We start from the raw sequence: 17067 nt of genomic DNA, 5'->3' as shown, positions 1-17067 counted from the left end.
CCATCAGGTCTCCAGCTTCACTAGAATTGTTTGATTTTGTTTAGGAGCCTGCAGGTGCTGGGCAGGGGAATGGGCCAAGGCCAGTCCTGATGTAAGGGGTGCATGGTCACGCCTGCAGCACCTGTAGGGACGCATGCCTGTGTGTCTATATAATGTAGTGCCCTGTAAGTGCTCCCACAATCATCAGCCCTTCAGCGTGGCACTAATGTGTCCTGTCGTGGGCAAGGGGCAGCACTTGGGCAAGGGCCGAGAGCTGCTGCAGGCTGCTGCTGGATGTGGCCGTGGGTGCACGGGGGCAGGGCGAGAGGGAAAGTCCCACCTCTTGCACGTGGGGAGGGCTGCCCGGGTGGGCAGCACGCTGGATCTCACCCTGCTCACACATACCTGTCCCTCTCATGTCCTCTATCATGGGGACAACTGCTTGCCCAGGACACCTCTCCAGGGAGAGTCATGGTTCTCCAGGACAAAGCTCTCTGCAGCTGCCCCAGGCATCTGGTGGTGTCTGATGTTGAATCCCCAGGTGAAGACCTGCCCTGTGCTGGGGATTTACTGGTGGTCCATGTGTCCCTGTGCTTCCAGGGAATGTCTTCTCCTGTGCCAGGGAGCCACCAGTGCTGGGGCAGTCACCCTAGGTACAGGGAGGATGAATTTGGTCTCAGATCCTCAAAAGCATCAAATAACAACATTCCCTTCCCAAGAAGAGAAATCTGTGAATTTAACAGTTGTAGGGTAAATTTTGTCTGCTGTACAGAAGTCAAACAGCCAACCAGTACCAACCATCTCTCTTCCAGTGCCCTCTATCTGCCAGTCCCAAAGCTCTTTCCAGAGGAGTGCAAAGAGAGAGACACCGGAGCGGTGGCAGAGCACCCCAGAGATCTCGACCAGACTGAGCGCTGGGTGGGTGCTGGCCAGACGAGGGTCAGGGAGCCAGCCCTGCATCCCGGAGCCATGCCCGGCTGGCAGGCAGCCAGCGCTGCACCCCAGGGCTTGTTTCTACTCTTACTCCTGTGCCCTTCGCCTTTGCAGCCAGAGAAACATCTGCGTGAGGACACCCGGCGTCGGTCGCTGAGCTCCTGCCGCAGCCCTAAGGAGAGGGCACTGTTCCCGCTGGCTTTATGCACATGGCCTGGATGGAGCCTTCCTCCACCGCCCTGGGGAAGACAAAGGGTAATGCTTCTGGCTGGTATGGTGTCACTAACCCCCTGGGGATGGTGAGGGCATGGAGGAGGCCTCTCCACCGAGGTCTCCGGCTGGCGTTGTGGTGCGGAGCAGCTGGCGGAGGGCAGAGCCCCGTTCTGTGCGTTCCAGGTGGGCTCCAGCCTGGCCCGTGCCACAGCCCAGCCTCGCGGGCACAGTTGGCTGGGGCTCACCCTTCCTGGCAAGGGCCGCATGCAGCCTGGCCCCCATGAGACCCACGGCTGGCCAGGAGGTGGTTATGTGCAAGGGGGGTGGCAGCTTCACACCACACGCCTGGCCCTGAGCCCCAGCCAGCGTGGACACAGCCCTGGAGTGTCAGCAGCCCTCACAAACGGGGCGGGCAGGGTGGACAAAACCAACCCAGCTGTTGCTTTGTCCACCAGTATCTATTGTCATTGCTGTCCATACTCCAGATTAGGTATTTTATGCATTCTAGCTGGTAAAAACTTCTCCTTCCAGGATCCCTCTGTTTTGTCTTCTTTGGATAGAAAATGGGTTTTTAATTAAAGATGCCTTTCTATAGAAAATAAAATCAAGTAGATTTTGTCAATAACACCAAGTTTTTTACTGAAAGAAACAAAAGCAAAAGGTATTGACTTGAAAATGTTGTTAGCTGCTGAAAGTATTCTGATGCTTGGCCATTTCAACACAAGTAGAGGAAAAACCTGAGAAAATAAACACATAATAGATATTTTTAAAAGGGATGTTTTCTGAGCAAAAAAAATTAAGGCTTTGATCTGAGAGAGAATGATATTTCAAGCAACATGTTGCTTCCCCTCTCTTGTTACACATGGCAATGAGCACATGAGGTATTTTGGATTATTTCCTCCTGGCAGCTGTAATCTGGGGTTAGGACCTGTCCCACAGGGAAGGCTGCCCAGACCTGGGCCCTTACCACCTTGCACCCACCACCTAACTCACTCTATAACATGACTTTGCTCCTGTTGTAGATACACACAGGGAGATTTTATAGGAAACTACAGTGGAAGCAAAAAGCAACTGCTTTATTTTTAATGAAGAGAGAGAGAAGACACCAGCACATCTCTAATGTCTCCTTTTGCTCTCTCAAAGCACTGTGTGCCTCCAACACCAGGTTTTCCCCTCCATGTGTGTTTATGTTTGCATTTAATACTGCTGCAAAGCACCAGGCTGGCTACCCTGGGCTGCAGTCTTCCCAGGTCTGTGGAGGACACTGGAAGCAGCAGCTTCTTCTTTGTTCAACCTGAACCAAATAACAGTTTTGATCTTTCTCCCAACCACGGGACAGTGGACAAATTTCCAACTTACTAACATGTAAAAAATTGTTCTTAACACCTGAGATGCCTGCCAGGATGTAATTTGCTCCTACCCACCACCTGCACTTCTCCCTCCTCATCCAAAATTACCACCCCCACCTAAATCCTCACTCCTTGGGTATATCTAGCAGGTGTCTCTTCATTTTTTTCAGCTGATCAGCTTTACCCTGCTCTCTTTAAAGGGCTGCAGTGAGACAGCAGCACTGCTGTGATTGCCCTGGGAGGGTGGGGAGGTTTGTGTTCAAGGCCTAAATGAACTGCTGTAGGAAACAAAGCTATTCCCCTCTGAGTTTTAGGAAAGAGCCTTGGGCTTCTGCTCTGCCAGAGCAGTCAGGAGCAGGGTGGGCTAGTACGAGGATGGAAAGTGTGGGGAGGGAGGGGTCTCTGTGCTTGGTGCCTGTGGGCTGCTTCCCGTGCTTCAGGACAGAGCCTCCGCTGGTAGATGTGCTCCCAGGTGTGTTTGATGCTTTGTTTTCTATTTTCATGGGGTTATGTTTTGCAAAATTCTGCAAGCTTTAGCCACCTGCTGTTTTCTTCCAGTTTTGCATGTAATTTTTTCCTCTAAAATCTGGAGGGTTGTTTGTCTGTGGTCTCCAGCTTGCTCAGAGTAAGGGCTGCCTGGCTGGGGTTCCTGCTCTGGTTTGTGGTGTCCCTGGGGTGTAGGGGAAAGGATCTGCAAAAGAAAATTGGACAAGCCAGGAGCTCTGCAGAAGGCAGCTAAGAAAGCTTCCCCAAGTGAAAAAGTCTTTTAAAGTCTTTCCTAACCTCTTCCTGGACTTGCTGTGTGCTGTAGTGTCTCAGTGGGAATGAGAGTGGAGCTCAGTGCTGGCCTGGAGCTATCTCTTAGATCTGCAGCAGGGGAAAGCTTAAGCTTTTTTTTTTTTGCCAGTAAAAGCATGTGTTTTCAAGGAGTCCTCCTTCCCACCTCCCCTTGTGCTCCTTCTCTGCGCTGAAACTGGGGCATCTCCCCCTTATGTTGTGTGCAGCCCCTGTGCTGGATGAAAGCTGTGGGCTGCCTTAGGTGCCCCTCCAAAGTCTGTCCTTCTTCCAAAGCATTGCCTGCTGTCCCAGTGACAGCTTGCCAGTCCTCCTTGCCTCTCCATGCTGGCAACTAGCCTTTCCCAGAGCGGGAGAGGACGAGGCACTTGCTCCGAGGGGTTTGCAATCTAGGTTAGGTAGGAAATGATGCTGAGAGCGGTGACATCAGGGAAGAGGGTGGGAGGCAGCTTTGCAGATGACGAGTCTGTGAGGTTGCCTCTCTGCGCAAGGTACGCGTTGCATTAGTAATGTGTTTGTAGCAAATAACGCTGGGCTAGCATGGGAATGTGGGTCACCACTGGCAGAACTGTTGAAGGAAGAAGGAGCTGCTTGTGCTGTGCTGGGAAGAAAACGTATTGTTACTGAGGGATGTTTGTTGGGGGGAGACTTAACTGCAGTAACTGCTCCAACTTGTAAGTAGCAGCTTTATGTTTACAGTGGGTACCTGCTGCCTGGGGGATGTCTCTGGCCCAGGGTGTTGGGGTGAAATGATCTTTGAGGAGGGGGCTGTGGGGCGCAGTGTTTCATGTTCCTGGTGTGCAATAGTCACATTGTATCAGGAAACTCCTAGACTTGCTTGCTGATGTTCTCTGTGGCCCTGGCTGTGCCGGGAGCATCCCTGCTGCCCCAGCAGCACAAGGAGGGATGCAGCTGGGCATGTATAACCAAGGTTTCCAGCATATTTTCATGACCTATTTCTGCTTCTGTTGTTCAGTGTGTGTGTGCTCAGGAAGTCTTTGTGCTTTAGGGGGAGTAGGGTTTGCTAGTGATAAGGAAAAGCATGTTTGACTGCTTGGGAGATTTAAACCAGAAACTAACCTGGCTTTGAAGGTGGACTCAGGCTGGGAAAGGTGACTCTGAGGCTAAATAGAAAGTGATACAGGATGGGAATGTACATATCCTAAAAATGTGCACAGTACTTCAGTGCAGAAAGGGAGATTCTTGCCTCTGAGCAAATACATTTACTGAAATAACTTTATTGGAAAACACTGCCCTTGGTCAGCAGGGACTTGTTGAGTAGTTTCACTTCCAACAAAGAAGCTGTGGAGCAAAATGGGGCTGGTGGACGGAAGCATGAAGGGGCTGTGGCCCTGGAAGAACTGTGCAGCCTTTGCTCAGCAGTGATGCTCCTGCCTGGCTGTGGAGACCTTGCTAAAGCTGCCTTGTCCAAGCCCTGTGCAGCAAGTCAGGAACTTGTCCTGCATCCTGTGCTGCCAGCAGATACCTCCAGGCTGGATGGATGTGTTTCTGTGGCTTGCCCATGTGTTCCCCAAGATGCCCAAGCTGTGACATGTCCAGCTGTGCCTGAGTCATTATTTTCCCCATGAATCTGGGATCAGAACAGTGTCAGTGGCAGCAAGCTGACCCTGGGGCCAAAGCCAAGCTTGTCTGGGTTCAGATTTGGGGGGAACAGACTGTGTCACCTGATGGAGCAGGAGTGAGGTGTTAAACTGCGTGGGCTTGGTTGGGTTGCTCTGGTGAGAGGCTCCTGGGCAGGGGGTGGCAGCCCTCACTCTTCTACCTACTGCTGTTTGCAGCTTGGGGCTTGTTCCACACACACCTGTGTGCCCCCAGCCATCCGGTGCTGACCTCCTCCCTGAGCCCTGAGTGAGTGTGGCCTGCTCTGAGACAGCAGAGCTGATGTGCCCCTGCTATGACTGTGATATCTGGCCAGCCTGTCTAGCAGCCTGTGGGACAGACACAGCCCTGAGGCAGGCATTGGATGACCTTCAATAGACCTCGGTGAGCCAGGGAAAGCCAGACTGTCAGGGAAATAAGGACTGTGCCCAGTGGGAGGAGATGGGGATTGATCTGTCTGGGTGCTGCCTGCATGCTGGGCCAAGCTCTTGTGCCTGCTGCAGCACAAAGTATTGGACAAGGCCCAGGTCTCAGACCAGCTAAGCTCACTCACTGAATGGTTTGTGGGTTTTTCTTTAAATTCCTGCTCTCCCTTTCTTACCTGTTCAGAAACATTAAAACCACAGCCTGTCTTTTGGCTCCTCATCAGATCTGCACCCAGATCCCAGAATGCTGGTGGTGCCTGGTTCAGTGGCTCTCTGGGGCATGCGGGTCCCTCCATATGGCACATCCTAAGACCCATGTGGGTAGGGCCATGTAAATGGCTTGTGTTTACATCAAAACTTGTTGTTGTCCTACAAACTCCCTGCCTGGGGAGGTGGGCTCTGGCAGTTGGTGCTGCCAATTCCTTGGTCTGTAGAAGACCTATTCCGGGGTGACAACTTGCTTGTGTCTAAAAAGGCCCTTTCTGAAGGGAAGAGGGAAGCATATGTTTCTGTGAGTGTTCCGATTCATTCTTTCCTTCCAGGAGCAGAAATAGGGTAGAGCCAGTGTGTAAAACTGAGTCGTGAAATATTTTTGCTATGTACTCCTAAGCAAAACAAGGAACTCCTCCATACAGGTTGTACTTCTCAGGCTTTTTCTCTTGCTCAGCCTGTGCAGTGAGGAGCAGGCTCAGGACTTTTCACCTCAAGGAGAGGTGATGATGATGGGTGATGGCAACTGCCTGCACAGCTGAGCAACAGGGATGCTCCATGGTGGGAATCCCAGCTTCTGGCACTGGCTTCATGTCCACGGGCAAGTCACTTACTTGCTGCGATGTGTGTGTGCTGGCTTACCTCCTGCAGGGCCCTGAAAGGTTTAATTCATGTCCCTAATTACTCACAGAGCCCTGAATGAAAGGGGCAGTGGATGTGCCAAATGCGTGATGTATCCCAGTACAACATTGTCCTTGTGAGCACTCTCCTTGTCCCTCCTGGAGACCCGGGGTGGCTCAGGGAGGCTTGGTGGTGGTGCTTTAGCCCAAGTCCCCTCTGCCATGGCAGAGGGTTTCTGTTTTGTGGCACTTATCCCCATCCTATGAGCTATTGAGGGCTTGTGGCAGGGCTGGGAGGGGAGCTGTCCTGGTTCCTATAATTTCCTTGTTATTTTGGTATGTGGGTGGAAGGGGGAGGGTGGTGGCTGAGGAGAGAAGAGCAAGGTCAGTGAAGAACAAATGTGCCTCTGTGCACTTGTGATCACACTGCCAGCTAATCGGCTTCAGTGCTTCAACTTTCCTCGCAGAACTCATCAAGCACAGCCGTGAGAGGATAGGACAAACCATCAAGGCCTCTGGCTCCAGGATCTGCTCATAGTGAGTATGAAAGCCTCCCAGTGGGATGAGAGCCCTTTAAAAGCTCAGCCCGATAACCCCCGCGCTGGCTCTGTGGTGAATGGAGCTGGCTGGCACCAGCCAGATGTGGGCAGTCCCTGGGGACAGCCGCCAGCACCCGCTGCGCTCGGCATCTCCTGCCGTGGTCTGCCCAGCCACGGAGGAGGGGGGCTCTGGGATGGCCGTGGGTCTGTGCCTGGCAGTGCGTGGGGGTGGAGACGGGGAGCACCCACAGGTGAGAGATGGGGGAGGCTGGTGGGATCTTTGGGCCCCCTTTTTGGAAGGGGTGGGGGACAAAAGAGACATCAGAGCCTCCCTGTGGTGTATGAGAGCTTGGTCGGTCTGAGGAGGAATGGACAAAGCGTTCTGGGGCAGGGGAGACAGGAATAAAGTTGGTTTTGTTTTGGGTTTTTGTCACCTCTTTAATCCTGGCTTTTGCAAGGAGTGTGTGGGAACCCTTAAAACCAAGGGGAGGAATCTCTGGAGTGGCAGGATCCATCCCTCCCCAGTGATGCTCAAGCAGGGTAGATCTGAACCAACAAGTGTTGTTCAAGTCCAACTCCTCCCACCCCGGCAGCAGCTCCACTGGGTAGCTGAGAGCCCTGTGCTTTAATGCCTCTGCTCACCGTGCCTGTGCTGGCTGCTGTGGCCAGCCCCATTTCCCTGCAGTGTCAACAGCCCCAGACTGCCACGGTCTGCCCTGGCCTGGGGGAATGGCCTCTGGCTGCTGCCAGCCCCGATGGGGTGCGGTGGCTGGACCCAGCAGGACTCTCCTGGCTGTCCTGTGGGGACACTCTCTGGGTCGCAGGGCTGGGCACTGCACTGTCCCTGTGCAGTGGGGTGGGAGCTGCATCTGCCTCCAGAGGGGTCTGGCCATGGCCAGGAGGGCTGCAGTCTCCTCTGACCCTGACGCTGTTGCTGCTGGGGCTGTGCTGGTCCTCAGGTGTTTGTGCCCTGACCAGTTTCTGCAAGGGCTGACTGTGGCATTTAATATGCTTGTGCTTGTTCAAATCACTTGTGCACCCAGGAACATTTTCCCCCCCAACCTCCTGTCAGCACACACCCACTGTCCCCTGCCTCCCCCAGAGCGTGTGCACCCCCATCCTTTGGGAGTAGCAGTGCTACCGAGGGGCAGCTGGGGACCTCAGCTGAGGTCCCCTATGATGGAGGGGAGCATGCACTGGGGTCTGGGCTGGTCCCTGGGAAGTTAATGGTGTGAAGCTGTTTCTCTCTTGAACTATTTTCAATACTGGCTTGCTCTTCTCCCAAGTGCTGAACGAGTTGCTTTTTTAATGGATCGTTCCCGGAGCCCGGACAAAAGCACCCAGGTGAGATCATGGCTCTGAGCCAGCAAGTCCTTACCTCTGGGATGGAGAGGGGCTGGTGCCTGTAGGAGAAAAGCAAGGAGGAGAGCCTGCTTTAGTCTACTAGGAGTCTTACTGCTGCCTTGGCCCTGTGGGTGGTGCTGGGTGGAGAAAAAGGAGAGTGGAAGCCCTATATAGCCTTTTGAACAAGGCATAATGTTACCATCATCTGGAGAGAGGAAGATTCCTGGTGTGCAGGAAGAAGAGGAACACTTGTGTATGTACCTTCTTCTCACTGGGAAGAGGGAGGCTGCACCTCTGTGGTGCTGGGTGTGCATAAGAGTACTTTTGAGGCTCCAGACCTGGCAGTTTTGGGGCTTAACGGGAGTAGGCAGAGGGCTGCAGGGTTTGGGGAAGATGCCACAGGAGTGTACCTCTGAGCTGTGCTCAGGGCTTCTTGCCTAGCACAGCAGTGGGGAGTGCCTTGTTGTCTTGGTGCTGTGGTGAGACATGCAGTGCCCTTCCTCTGTGACAACACAGCAGGTTTTGAAAGCCTCAAGTCAGGAACCAAGCAGTTGCTTAGTATTTTTTTATGTGCAAGTATGATATGAGGACTTGAGCATGGACTGTAGTGTGGCCTCCAGCTTGGGCATGATACTGCATAGCCCTGTTCTCCCTTTCCCCATCACTTAAGTTTGCTTAAGTTTCTTGCTGATGGGTGTTTATCAGTGGCTCTGTGCAAGAGATGCTGTACTGAGAAAAGTGCAATCTGCAGCATGGTCCTTGTGACTAATATTACTGTTCTCCTCTCCAGCTTCCAACACCAACTGATAACATCAACCTTGGACCTTCTGCTAACCCAAAGTAAGCTCTCTGCTAAAGCCAGGTAGGGTGTGGAGCATTGCAGTTAAGAGATCTGTCAGGGGAATGCAGCTGGTCTGTCTCATGTGGGTGGTGTCTGCAAAAGTCCTAACAATTATGTTACTTGGCCTTTAATACTGTGTGTATCACCAATGTACCAGCTTTCAAGACTTTCAACTACAGGTGGTCTTTGTTATCATAATCATCCTCTCCTGCCCATGTTTGCAGCCTTTTGTCCCCTCTCTCTTGAGAGGTGGTAAGGGAAGATATTCCTCATCACTGTGGACTCCCTGGGTATCATTCTCTAGAAGTGAGGATAAACTGTGTTGCCCGTAAAGGTGCCGCTTGGTCCTGACAGGTGCTTTCACCTGTGGCTGTGTTCAACAGGTGGGCTGCTGAGGGATTGCTCATCCTCTGCTGGGTGCACTGGCATACACAGTGCAAATCCCAAACTGGCTGGGAGCAAGGGTCACCCGTCCAGTGCCCTTTAATCCCTTTCACAAACACTCCTGTTTCCAAGAAGGATCTCTGCTTTGATGGTAGTGTTGCTGCTGCATATTTCCCTCTCCCAGAAACATTAACTTGTTTCATTCTTGCCCAACAGTGCCAAGCCAACAGACTTTGACTTCCTGAAGGTTATTGGCAAAGGAAGTTTTGGAAAAGTAAGTGGATTTGTACAGGTGGGCTGTAGCTCTTTAGAGGCAGCTTGGAAAGAGACTTCCTGAAGGAGTTTCTGAGACCAGATGAGACCTGAGAGAGGGGTTTTCACAGCCTATTCATAGTTTGAGCTGTCCTGCAACTTCTTTAAGGGCAGAAGTGTGAGGTGTTTTATGCTCAGGGTGGTAATGGTGAGGAGCACTACTTGATTCAAAGTGTCAGATTTGTTCAGCTAGCAAAAGATCGTCAGACAAATCTGTACATTGTGAGATAGCAAGGATCCACTTTAAGTGGGACTGTCCCCAAATGCTCCAGAATTTTCTGTTGGGTGTGTAAGAAATGTATGTGATGTCGGTGTGCTTTTTTTTTCTGGCCATAAGAAAGTGTTGGAAAGTCAGAGGGTGGGAGCTTGATATTTAGAAATTTATATCTGAAGCTGTACTTAGTGTGTAATCACTCACAAGAGTATCAAACTAATGAGGAAACACTAACTGAATGGCAGAAGGTGAGACTGAAACCTGTGACCAGGACCTTCTGTTGCAGGTTCTCCTGGCCAAACGCAAGTGTGATGGGACTTTTTATGCAGTGAAAGTCTTGCATAAGAAAACAATCCTAAAGAAAAAGGAGGTATGTTTACTCTCCTTGGCTACTTCTGCAAATAGTGGTCCTGGTAATACAATGGAGGTGTCTTGTGGCTGGCATTCATGTAGACAACTTGCATGTTAAACATGGATTTCTTTGTGCCATGGGAATGTGGAGAAGAACTGAGATGAATCAGGTCAGATAGAGAGTGGTTCCCTTCTTGGGGCTGGAGATGACCCTTTTGGGCTCCCAGCTTCCACCTGTTTTTAAAACAGCAGTGAGACCCTATCACAGACTGGACTGGACCCTTGCCTGAAACTCTTCTTGCCTGCTTTTTGGTAGCAAAACCACATCATGGCAGAACGCAATGTGCTCCTGAAGAATGTCAAGCATCCCTTCCTTGTGGGACTCCATTACTCCTTCCAGACCTCGGAGAAGCTTTACTTTGTGCTTGACTATGTAAATGGAGGAGAGGTGAGTACACTTACAGGCTTTATTTTAATCCTCTGTTTGGTCCTTCCCAAACATGCTGCTTTATTGCCTAAAGCTCTTTCTTGTCAGAAGGTAATGACGTTGAAGTGAAATCTGTTACTTTGACTGCTGGCAAGAGGAGTGAAGATCTTGCTGGCTATGACCCTAGTCAGATGATTCCCAAGGCAAGGATGCTGAGAAAAGTGTGTGCTAGGGGTGTCTTAAAATCCTATGGAGAATATGGGAAATACTGATTTTGAGCTGTAGGCAAAACCCACTTGTAGGCCAGCTCCTAGTCTAGTGCTTGGGTGATGCCATTGCAGTGTGCTAGATTTCTTTTTCTGTCCTGTAGAAGCTTGCCTCTTTTTTTAGCTGTCTTTCTCTGTGCTATCTGAAACTGGCTGGGAGACATTGTTAACATGGATGTCTTTCCCAAATGGAATTCATATTCATATTGGGGATCAGCTCTTTGCACTTCTCATGGCTCTACTACCACTATAATCAGCCTGTGGATTGTAGGAAGCTTAACTAGATCAGCTGATGACCATTTTTTGTGGCATGAATTCTCAAGTGAGATGGTAACGTAAGAGGAGGACAAATGAAGCAATTTCTAGGAAGGTGTTTAGATTGCTTAAAGTCTCTTGTTTTGGGCTTATTTCATGTGCTACTTGCTGCACATCAGGCTTTGGGGCTTGCTCCAGATATCCTTCAGTTTTTTAGAGAAGAAATGATCAACCCTCTCATCTGCCTGTAGCTCTTCTTCCACTTGCAAAGGGAGCGCTGTTTCCGTGAACCTCGGGCCCGATTCTATGCTGCGGAAGTTGCTAGTGCAATTGGGTACCTGCATTCCTTAAACATCATTTACAGGTAAGGCACATGTCCTGCTGGGCAGAGCAGGGGCACCGAATCTGCCCAGCCAGGCTGTGTACAGTGCTGGGGAGGAAAAGGGCTTCACTGGGGCCTCTGCAGGGCTGGAGTAGCTGAAGAATCTCCCACCTCAGACAAGAGAGTGCTTGCTGCTGGCACTCTGTCCTGCAAGAGGGGTGCTCTCTGCATGGGATCTGATGCACAGTAAATACTCCCAGCCTGATAGTGGGAAGGGGAGAGAATGGTTAAGTGTGAAGATTTAAAATACACCTGGCTCTAAGAAATTGTCTCTCAGTAACCGTTTATGCATAGATATGCAGGGAAATGCAGGCTAACACCTGATCCTGTACTACAGCAGTCTGTCTGTTTGCATGTGTGTATGCTCATATGCAACAGTGGTGGGAATCTGCACTTTGGGAAGGCCTCAGTGAACTGGATTGGAAAGTTTTGTTAGATCCTATTAGCTGATGCTGTTTCAGATCCAGCTTTCCTAATATCTGGCCAAATCTGCTCCAACATCACTCTTTGTCTTGCAGGGACTTAAAGCCTGAGAACATTCTCCTGGATTGCCAGGTACATTCACAGCTTGTGCTGCCTTTCTTCTGGCTTTAAAAGCATCACAGCCATATCAGAGGGCTATGGTTCCACAAGCTCACTTCATTGCACAGATTTTTGCATTTATGCATCACTGCATTTCTGTGCAAATCCTGCAAGAAGGAGTGAGCCTGTCCTCTTCAGAACTGCACACTTGCCCCCCCCCCCCCCCACCCCAGCTGGGACCTGACTTTGTGGGCAAGGCTCAGGGGTGCTAAAAGCAAGCACCACTGCTGCTACTCTGGTGTCACCACTACATAAACTGGCTCTGGGATAAAGCAGGGCAAAACACAGCAGTGTTGGATCTTTTCATAGCTATGCAGTTGTAAACAAAATAAAATGCAAACTAGACTCTACTTTCTCTATAGGCTCCTCTACTTGTATTATAGGATGCCCAGAAGATGAGGGGAAGCAGATGAGCAGTGGGGAACTAAAACATACCTGAGATGCAGTGTGAAGGCTAATGCTTGGAAATCCTGTCTCTTCTTTAGAAAGAGCTGGCCAAGCTGAAATGTCTCTCTTTTCACTAGGGACACATAGTTTTGACAGACTTTGGACTCTGCAAAGAAGGAATGGAGCAAGAGGAGACAACTTCTACTTTTTGTGGAACTCCTGAGGTACAGTGTGCACTGGGGTTTCACTGTGACCCAGGGGCTGAAAGCCTTCAGAGACTTGCTGCTCTGAGTCTCACACTTGTGTGGATGCTCAGCATCTCAAAATATGGACTGAATTAGACCAACTTGGGCTCTTTGAGGTTGTCAACTTGAAGTTGGCCTTATGTAAACTCCTTCTTTACTCAGCAGAGACAGTTTTACCTGTAACAGATGATTAGTACTCTAAATTTGCTGTACTATCTATTTGTTATATGCTATTTGCTGTACAAATGCAGGGATCCCTGCACTTGGAAATGGCCTGTCTTGTGAAACTGGGGCTGTTCCAGGAGGCTGTGGAGACAACCTTGACCCTGGGAGCCTGTGAGCAGGTTGTTTACCTGCTCTGATACCCTGGAGCTGCAGAATAGGGAGCCTGCTGGTACTGACATACACAGGACCTGGCTGTGCTCTTCCGTGTGTCCTTGGTATGCAGGACCTGTAAAACACCCTTTGCAGAGGAGAGGACCAGGCTCACCTCTGCAGGGTGAACACTGCTCAGAGGGGAGGAAATGCCTTTTCTGCGCTGCACTTCAACTAGGTTTTGCTAAAACCTATCTCCAGTTTGGCTTCTTGGCGGCTTTTTTCCCTGCTTCTTGTTGAACTTGAGATTTTGGTAGCACTTTGGCCTAGGTATTACACCTGTCCTGCTGCTCCTCCTCAGAGCTAGAAGATGGGTCTGTAAACAAGTTACCTTTCAGTATTCAAGCTCAGCAGAAGTAGGCAGGAATTTTCTGGTGGTAGCCCTCAGCTTTCAGTGGGGATCCACTTATGCAGTAGTACAGCACAAATCAAGCAGGAACGTTTGAGTTTTGTGTTTTTGATGTATGTTGTGGGGTTTTTTCCTGCCCTAGATAGGAAGCCTGATAGTACACAGAGATAATCCTGTTTGAGACCAGACTTGATGCGCTGCTTGTTCTGCAGGCCGCTTGAATTCTTCCCTGTTCCTCCTTGTTGGTGGTTATTAGTAGTTTTGCTGCTTTGGACAGGCTTATTGGGACTCAAAACTGCAGCTTTTTCAAAACCACAGAAGCCTCTTGGGGTTTAATAATGTGTCAGTGCAGGACACATTTGCTGGTTGAATTGTGGTGGGTAGAAAATATTTGTACAAACCCTCTATAGGAAGAGAACCTTCTGTAGCCCAGAAAAACACTGCAGGGGTTTTAGTGGGTGTATTTCAAACTCACTGCTCTGAATGAAGTGGACAGTCTAGCAAAGCACAGTAGGAAATATATCTGTGTGCTTCCTAATGCATTTACTCAGTTTGAACTGCAGCCAGGTCTGTGTACTTATGAGGACAAAGCCCTTCTTTTATAATTCAACTTAGATATTTATTTCTGACTCTTCCCAGTACCTGGCACCTGAGGTGCTAAAGAAGCAGCCGTATGACAGGACAGTAGACTGGTGGTGCCTGGGAGCTGTCCTCTATGAGATGCTGTTTGGACTGGTACGTTTGGAAGCTGTGGGTTTTCTGCTACATAGTGAAGAATTTATTTTTGAAAGTTGTTATGGAAGGTTGGTCTGGTGTTCAGATGGTACCTGACACAGACAACTGAATCCTGAATTCGATGACCTGTTTCAATCATACCATTGCCCTTTGAATAGAAAAATCTGAGATATGGCAGGTCTCCCTCATCTACTCACTGCAGGACTCATTTTGTCCTGTGATGTGTGGTTCCTTTATGGTAGCTCATGTTTTACCTGGCTGTTTCTCCTCTCTTTCAAATTAGCCTCCTTTTTACAGCCGAGATGTGTCTCAGATGTATGACAACATTCTGCACAAGCCACTCCAGATCCAAGGAAGCAAGACTGTGGCAGCTTGTGACATACTCCAGGGACTTCTCCACAAGGATGAGAAGAGGAGGCTGGGTGCCAAGACAGACTTTGTAGGTTGCCTCCATTAGGATCAGGAGAGAGGACAAATAGGAAGCTTTTCTATTCTGAGCCTTTCTTTTATAACAGCACTGCCTTTCCCTGCATGCTGATGTCTCTCCAGCCCCCTAAAAGGGGCATATGGGGTTGACTTGGATTTCCAAAGGGAACACTATGATGCAAGGTGTGGTGGCAAGCTAGGGCACCAGTGTGTGATGGTGTCATCTCCCTTCAAGGGATTTGCTACGTGGCCCCTACATGGATATGTGGTAGCTCCAAGTCTTGCTTCAACCACTTAATGTTATGAAACCAACTGGCAGGTGCTGGAAAAGGAGGGTTGGCAGAAGACTGACTTTTTCCCCCTGCTTTCTATGCAGCTTGAGATAAAGAACCATGTATTCTTCAGCCCAATAAACTGGGATGACTTGTACCACAAGAGGATTACTCCTCCGTTTAACCCCAATGTGGTAAGTGTCTGGTATCTGTTATATAGTGGTACAAAAGGAATCCCCTCCAGATGTCTTATGCTGACACTGAGGGGTGCTGAAGTGCAGGTTAGGAACTGCACATGCAGTGGTGACAATGCTTTTGGAAGAGCAGCTGTGTTAGACTGTTCCAACACAAGCGGTTGGTTTAGGTCTCATCACTCAAAATGACTGTGTGTGTCTGCTCCTTGGCTTAGGCCGGTCCAGCTGATCTGCGACACTTTGATCCAGAGTTCACCCAAGAAGCGATTTCCACTTCCATCACCCACACGCCTGACCCAGCAGCCAGCAGCTCCAGTGCCTCAGATGCATTTTTAGGATTTTCTTATGCACCAACTGAAGAGGGCATCTAGGTTTTATAAAGGCTTTGAGAAGCCAGATTTTAACTGAATGGGGTTTATGTTCGTGGGTGGGTTTTGGTTGGCTTGTTTTTTTTCTTAAAAAGGATTGGTACTGTCCTTTTGCTCATAGTTTAAGGAAATTGGGACTAATACACTAACTGGCTGGAACAGAGCTCTTTACTTTTGCTGTTTGGTGGATTTCCTTCTAAATGACTGTTCCCCTGGCGAGGAAAGTGGGACACTGATTATGTTTTTCCCTGAGTGTCTTGTGCTACTTGGCAGAATTGTATTCACTCTGTGGTTGTATTTACGGTTGAGGTATGTACCGTCACTCATATCAACAGACATGTCCCTGTAACTGGTCACTTTTTTGTCGAGGTGTCTCTGCTAGCTATGTCCAACTGCTTCCCCCCCCCAGTAGACAGGGTGACTCCTCACACTACTGAGCAGTGGCTTTCTTCCTTTAAGTGGACTGGACCACTTAAGCCACCTGTCCTGGGCTGAGAAACTGTTTGTCAGTTATTGCTCCAGAGGCAGCTGTGGGTCTGTAAATCCTGACCTGTGCTGTGGCCTTCCATGCCAGCCAGTCCCTCCCCAAGGTGAGTGGATCATCTCTCTCTGATCCAGGATTGGGTTGCTGCTGAAGCAACAAGGAGGCTGTTATGGAGGAGCTGGTGTGTGGAAGGAAAATCCCAGGTAAAATAGATGGAAAAGAGGCCAAGTTGCTTGGAAAAATAAAAATAACCCTATGGCCAACCTGTGCTTGGGGTGGGGGATCCTCTCACAGTTGTGCTTGACTTGCCCAAGGCACACCAGCACACTGCAATGAGCATGCTCTGGCACACGGGAGCCTGGGCGAGGCTGAGCCGAGCCCAGCTCGGTGCCCTGTGCTGGGGCCTGGGCGAGGCTGAGCCGAGCCCAGCTCGGTGCCCTGTGCTGGGGCCTGGGCGAGGCTGAGCCGAGCCCAGCTCGGTGCCCTGTGCTGGGGCCTGGGCGAGGCTGAGCCGAGCCCAGCTCGGTGCCCTGTGCTGGGGCCTGGGCGAGGCTGAGCCGAGCCCAGCTCGGTGCCCTGTGCTGGGGCCTGGGCGAGGCTGAGCCGAGCCCAGCTCGGTGCCCTGTGCTGGGGCCTGGGCGAGGCTGAGCCGAGCCCAGCTCGGTGCCCTGTGCTGGGGCCTGGGCGAGGCTGAGCCGAGCCCAGCTCGGTGCCCTGTGCTGGGGCCTGGGCGAGGCTGAGCCGAGCCCAGCTCGGTGCCCTGTGCTGGGGCCTGGGCGAGGCTGAGCCGAGCCCAGCTCCAGCAGTCCTCCAGGCTCTGGTGCTGGTCTAGGAAGTCCTGTTATTGATGTAGAACTAATATTTATTCTGCCTTAATTTAAATGCTAGTGCACCCAGTGAATGTCACTTCCCACTTTTTTTTAAGTTGTTTTATTCTGTTGCTGGGGGGAGGAGAAAGGGGGCTAAAAGCTTCTAACTGCAACACTGGGGTAGAAGTGGTGTTATGCTCATGCTCCTGGGAAGCTTGTGCTGGAGCAATTTTTTTTATTGTACTTATCTTGTACATGCTGAAGTCATCAGAACTATGACATGGTTTATATTAAAGTGCATACACGGCTGTGCTTCCATCTGTCTGTGTGTAAGGGAGTGTGTAAGGGAGGGCAGGGGGGACAGCAGGGAGGTGGGTGTGGG

The 17067-nt window shown here is 50.5% G+C and overlaps 1 protein-coding gene across 3 annotated transcripts; it reads left to right on the top strand.

Annotated features, from left to right (window-relative positions):
* The first annotated feature begins 1081 nt into the window (after positions 1–1081).
* SGK2 (serum/glucocorticoid regulated kinase 2) lies at positions 1082–16225 on the top strand. 3 transcript variants are annotated; one of them, XM_074920038.1, is made up of 14 exons: positions 1082–1167; positions 6612–6681; positions 7970–8027; positions 8818–8867; positions 9469–9526; positions 10065–10148; positions 10446–10577; positions 11329–11441; positions 11978–12014; positions 12566–12652; positions 14037–14132; positions 14416–14571; positions 14935–15024; positions 15240–16225. In XM_074920038.1, exons 1-14 carry the CDS (start codon positions 1116–1118, stop codon positions 15393–15395), a joined length of 1239 nt encoding a protein of 412 aa, XP_074776139.1. In that variant the 5' UTR covers positions 1082–1115; the 3' UTR covers positions 15396–16225. The 3 variants fall into 3 exon arrangements, with proteins under 3 accessions (XP_074776139.1, XP_074776138.1, XP_074776140.1); XM_074920037.1 differs by lacking the exon at positions 1082–1167 and adding an exon at positions 2745–2946; XM_074920039.1 differs by lacking the exon at positions 1082–1167 and adding an exon at positions 3855–3943.
* The last annotated feature ends 842 nt before the right edge of the window (positions 16226–17067 follow it).

Source organism: Athene noctua, chromosome 16 (assembly GCF_965140245.1).
Source record: "Athene noctua chromosome 16, bAthNoc1.hap1.1, whole genome shotgun sequence".
Lineage (NCBI taxonomy): Eukaryota > Metazoa > Chordata > Aves > Strigiformes > Strigidae > Athene > Athene noctua.
This window is presented reverse-complemented; position numbering and strand designations above follow the sequence as displayed.

Coding starts and splice junctions, on each gene's coding strand:
- SGK2 (XM_074920037.1), top strand. CDS start 2,745: ATGAACTGCTGTAGGAAACAAAGCTATTCCCCTCTGAGTTTTAGGAAA. Junction 12,015..12,565: donor ACATTCTCCTGGATTGCCAG/GTACATTCACAG, acceptor TCTTTTCACTAG/GGACACATAGTTTTGACAGA. Junction 15,025..15,239: donor CTCCGTTTAACCCCAATGTG/GTAAGTGTCTGG, acceptor TCCTTGGCTTAG/GCCGGTCCAGCTGATCTGCG.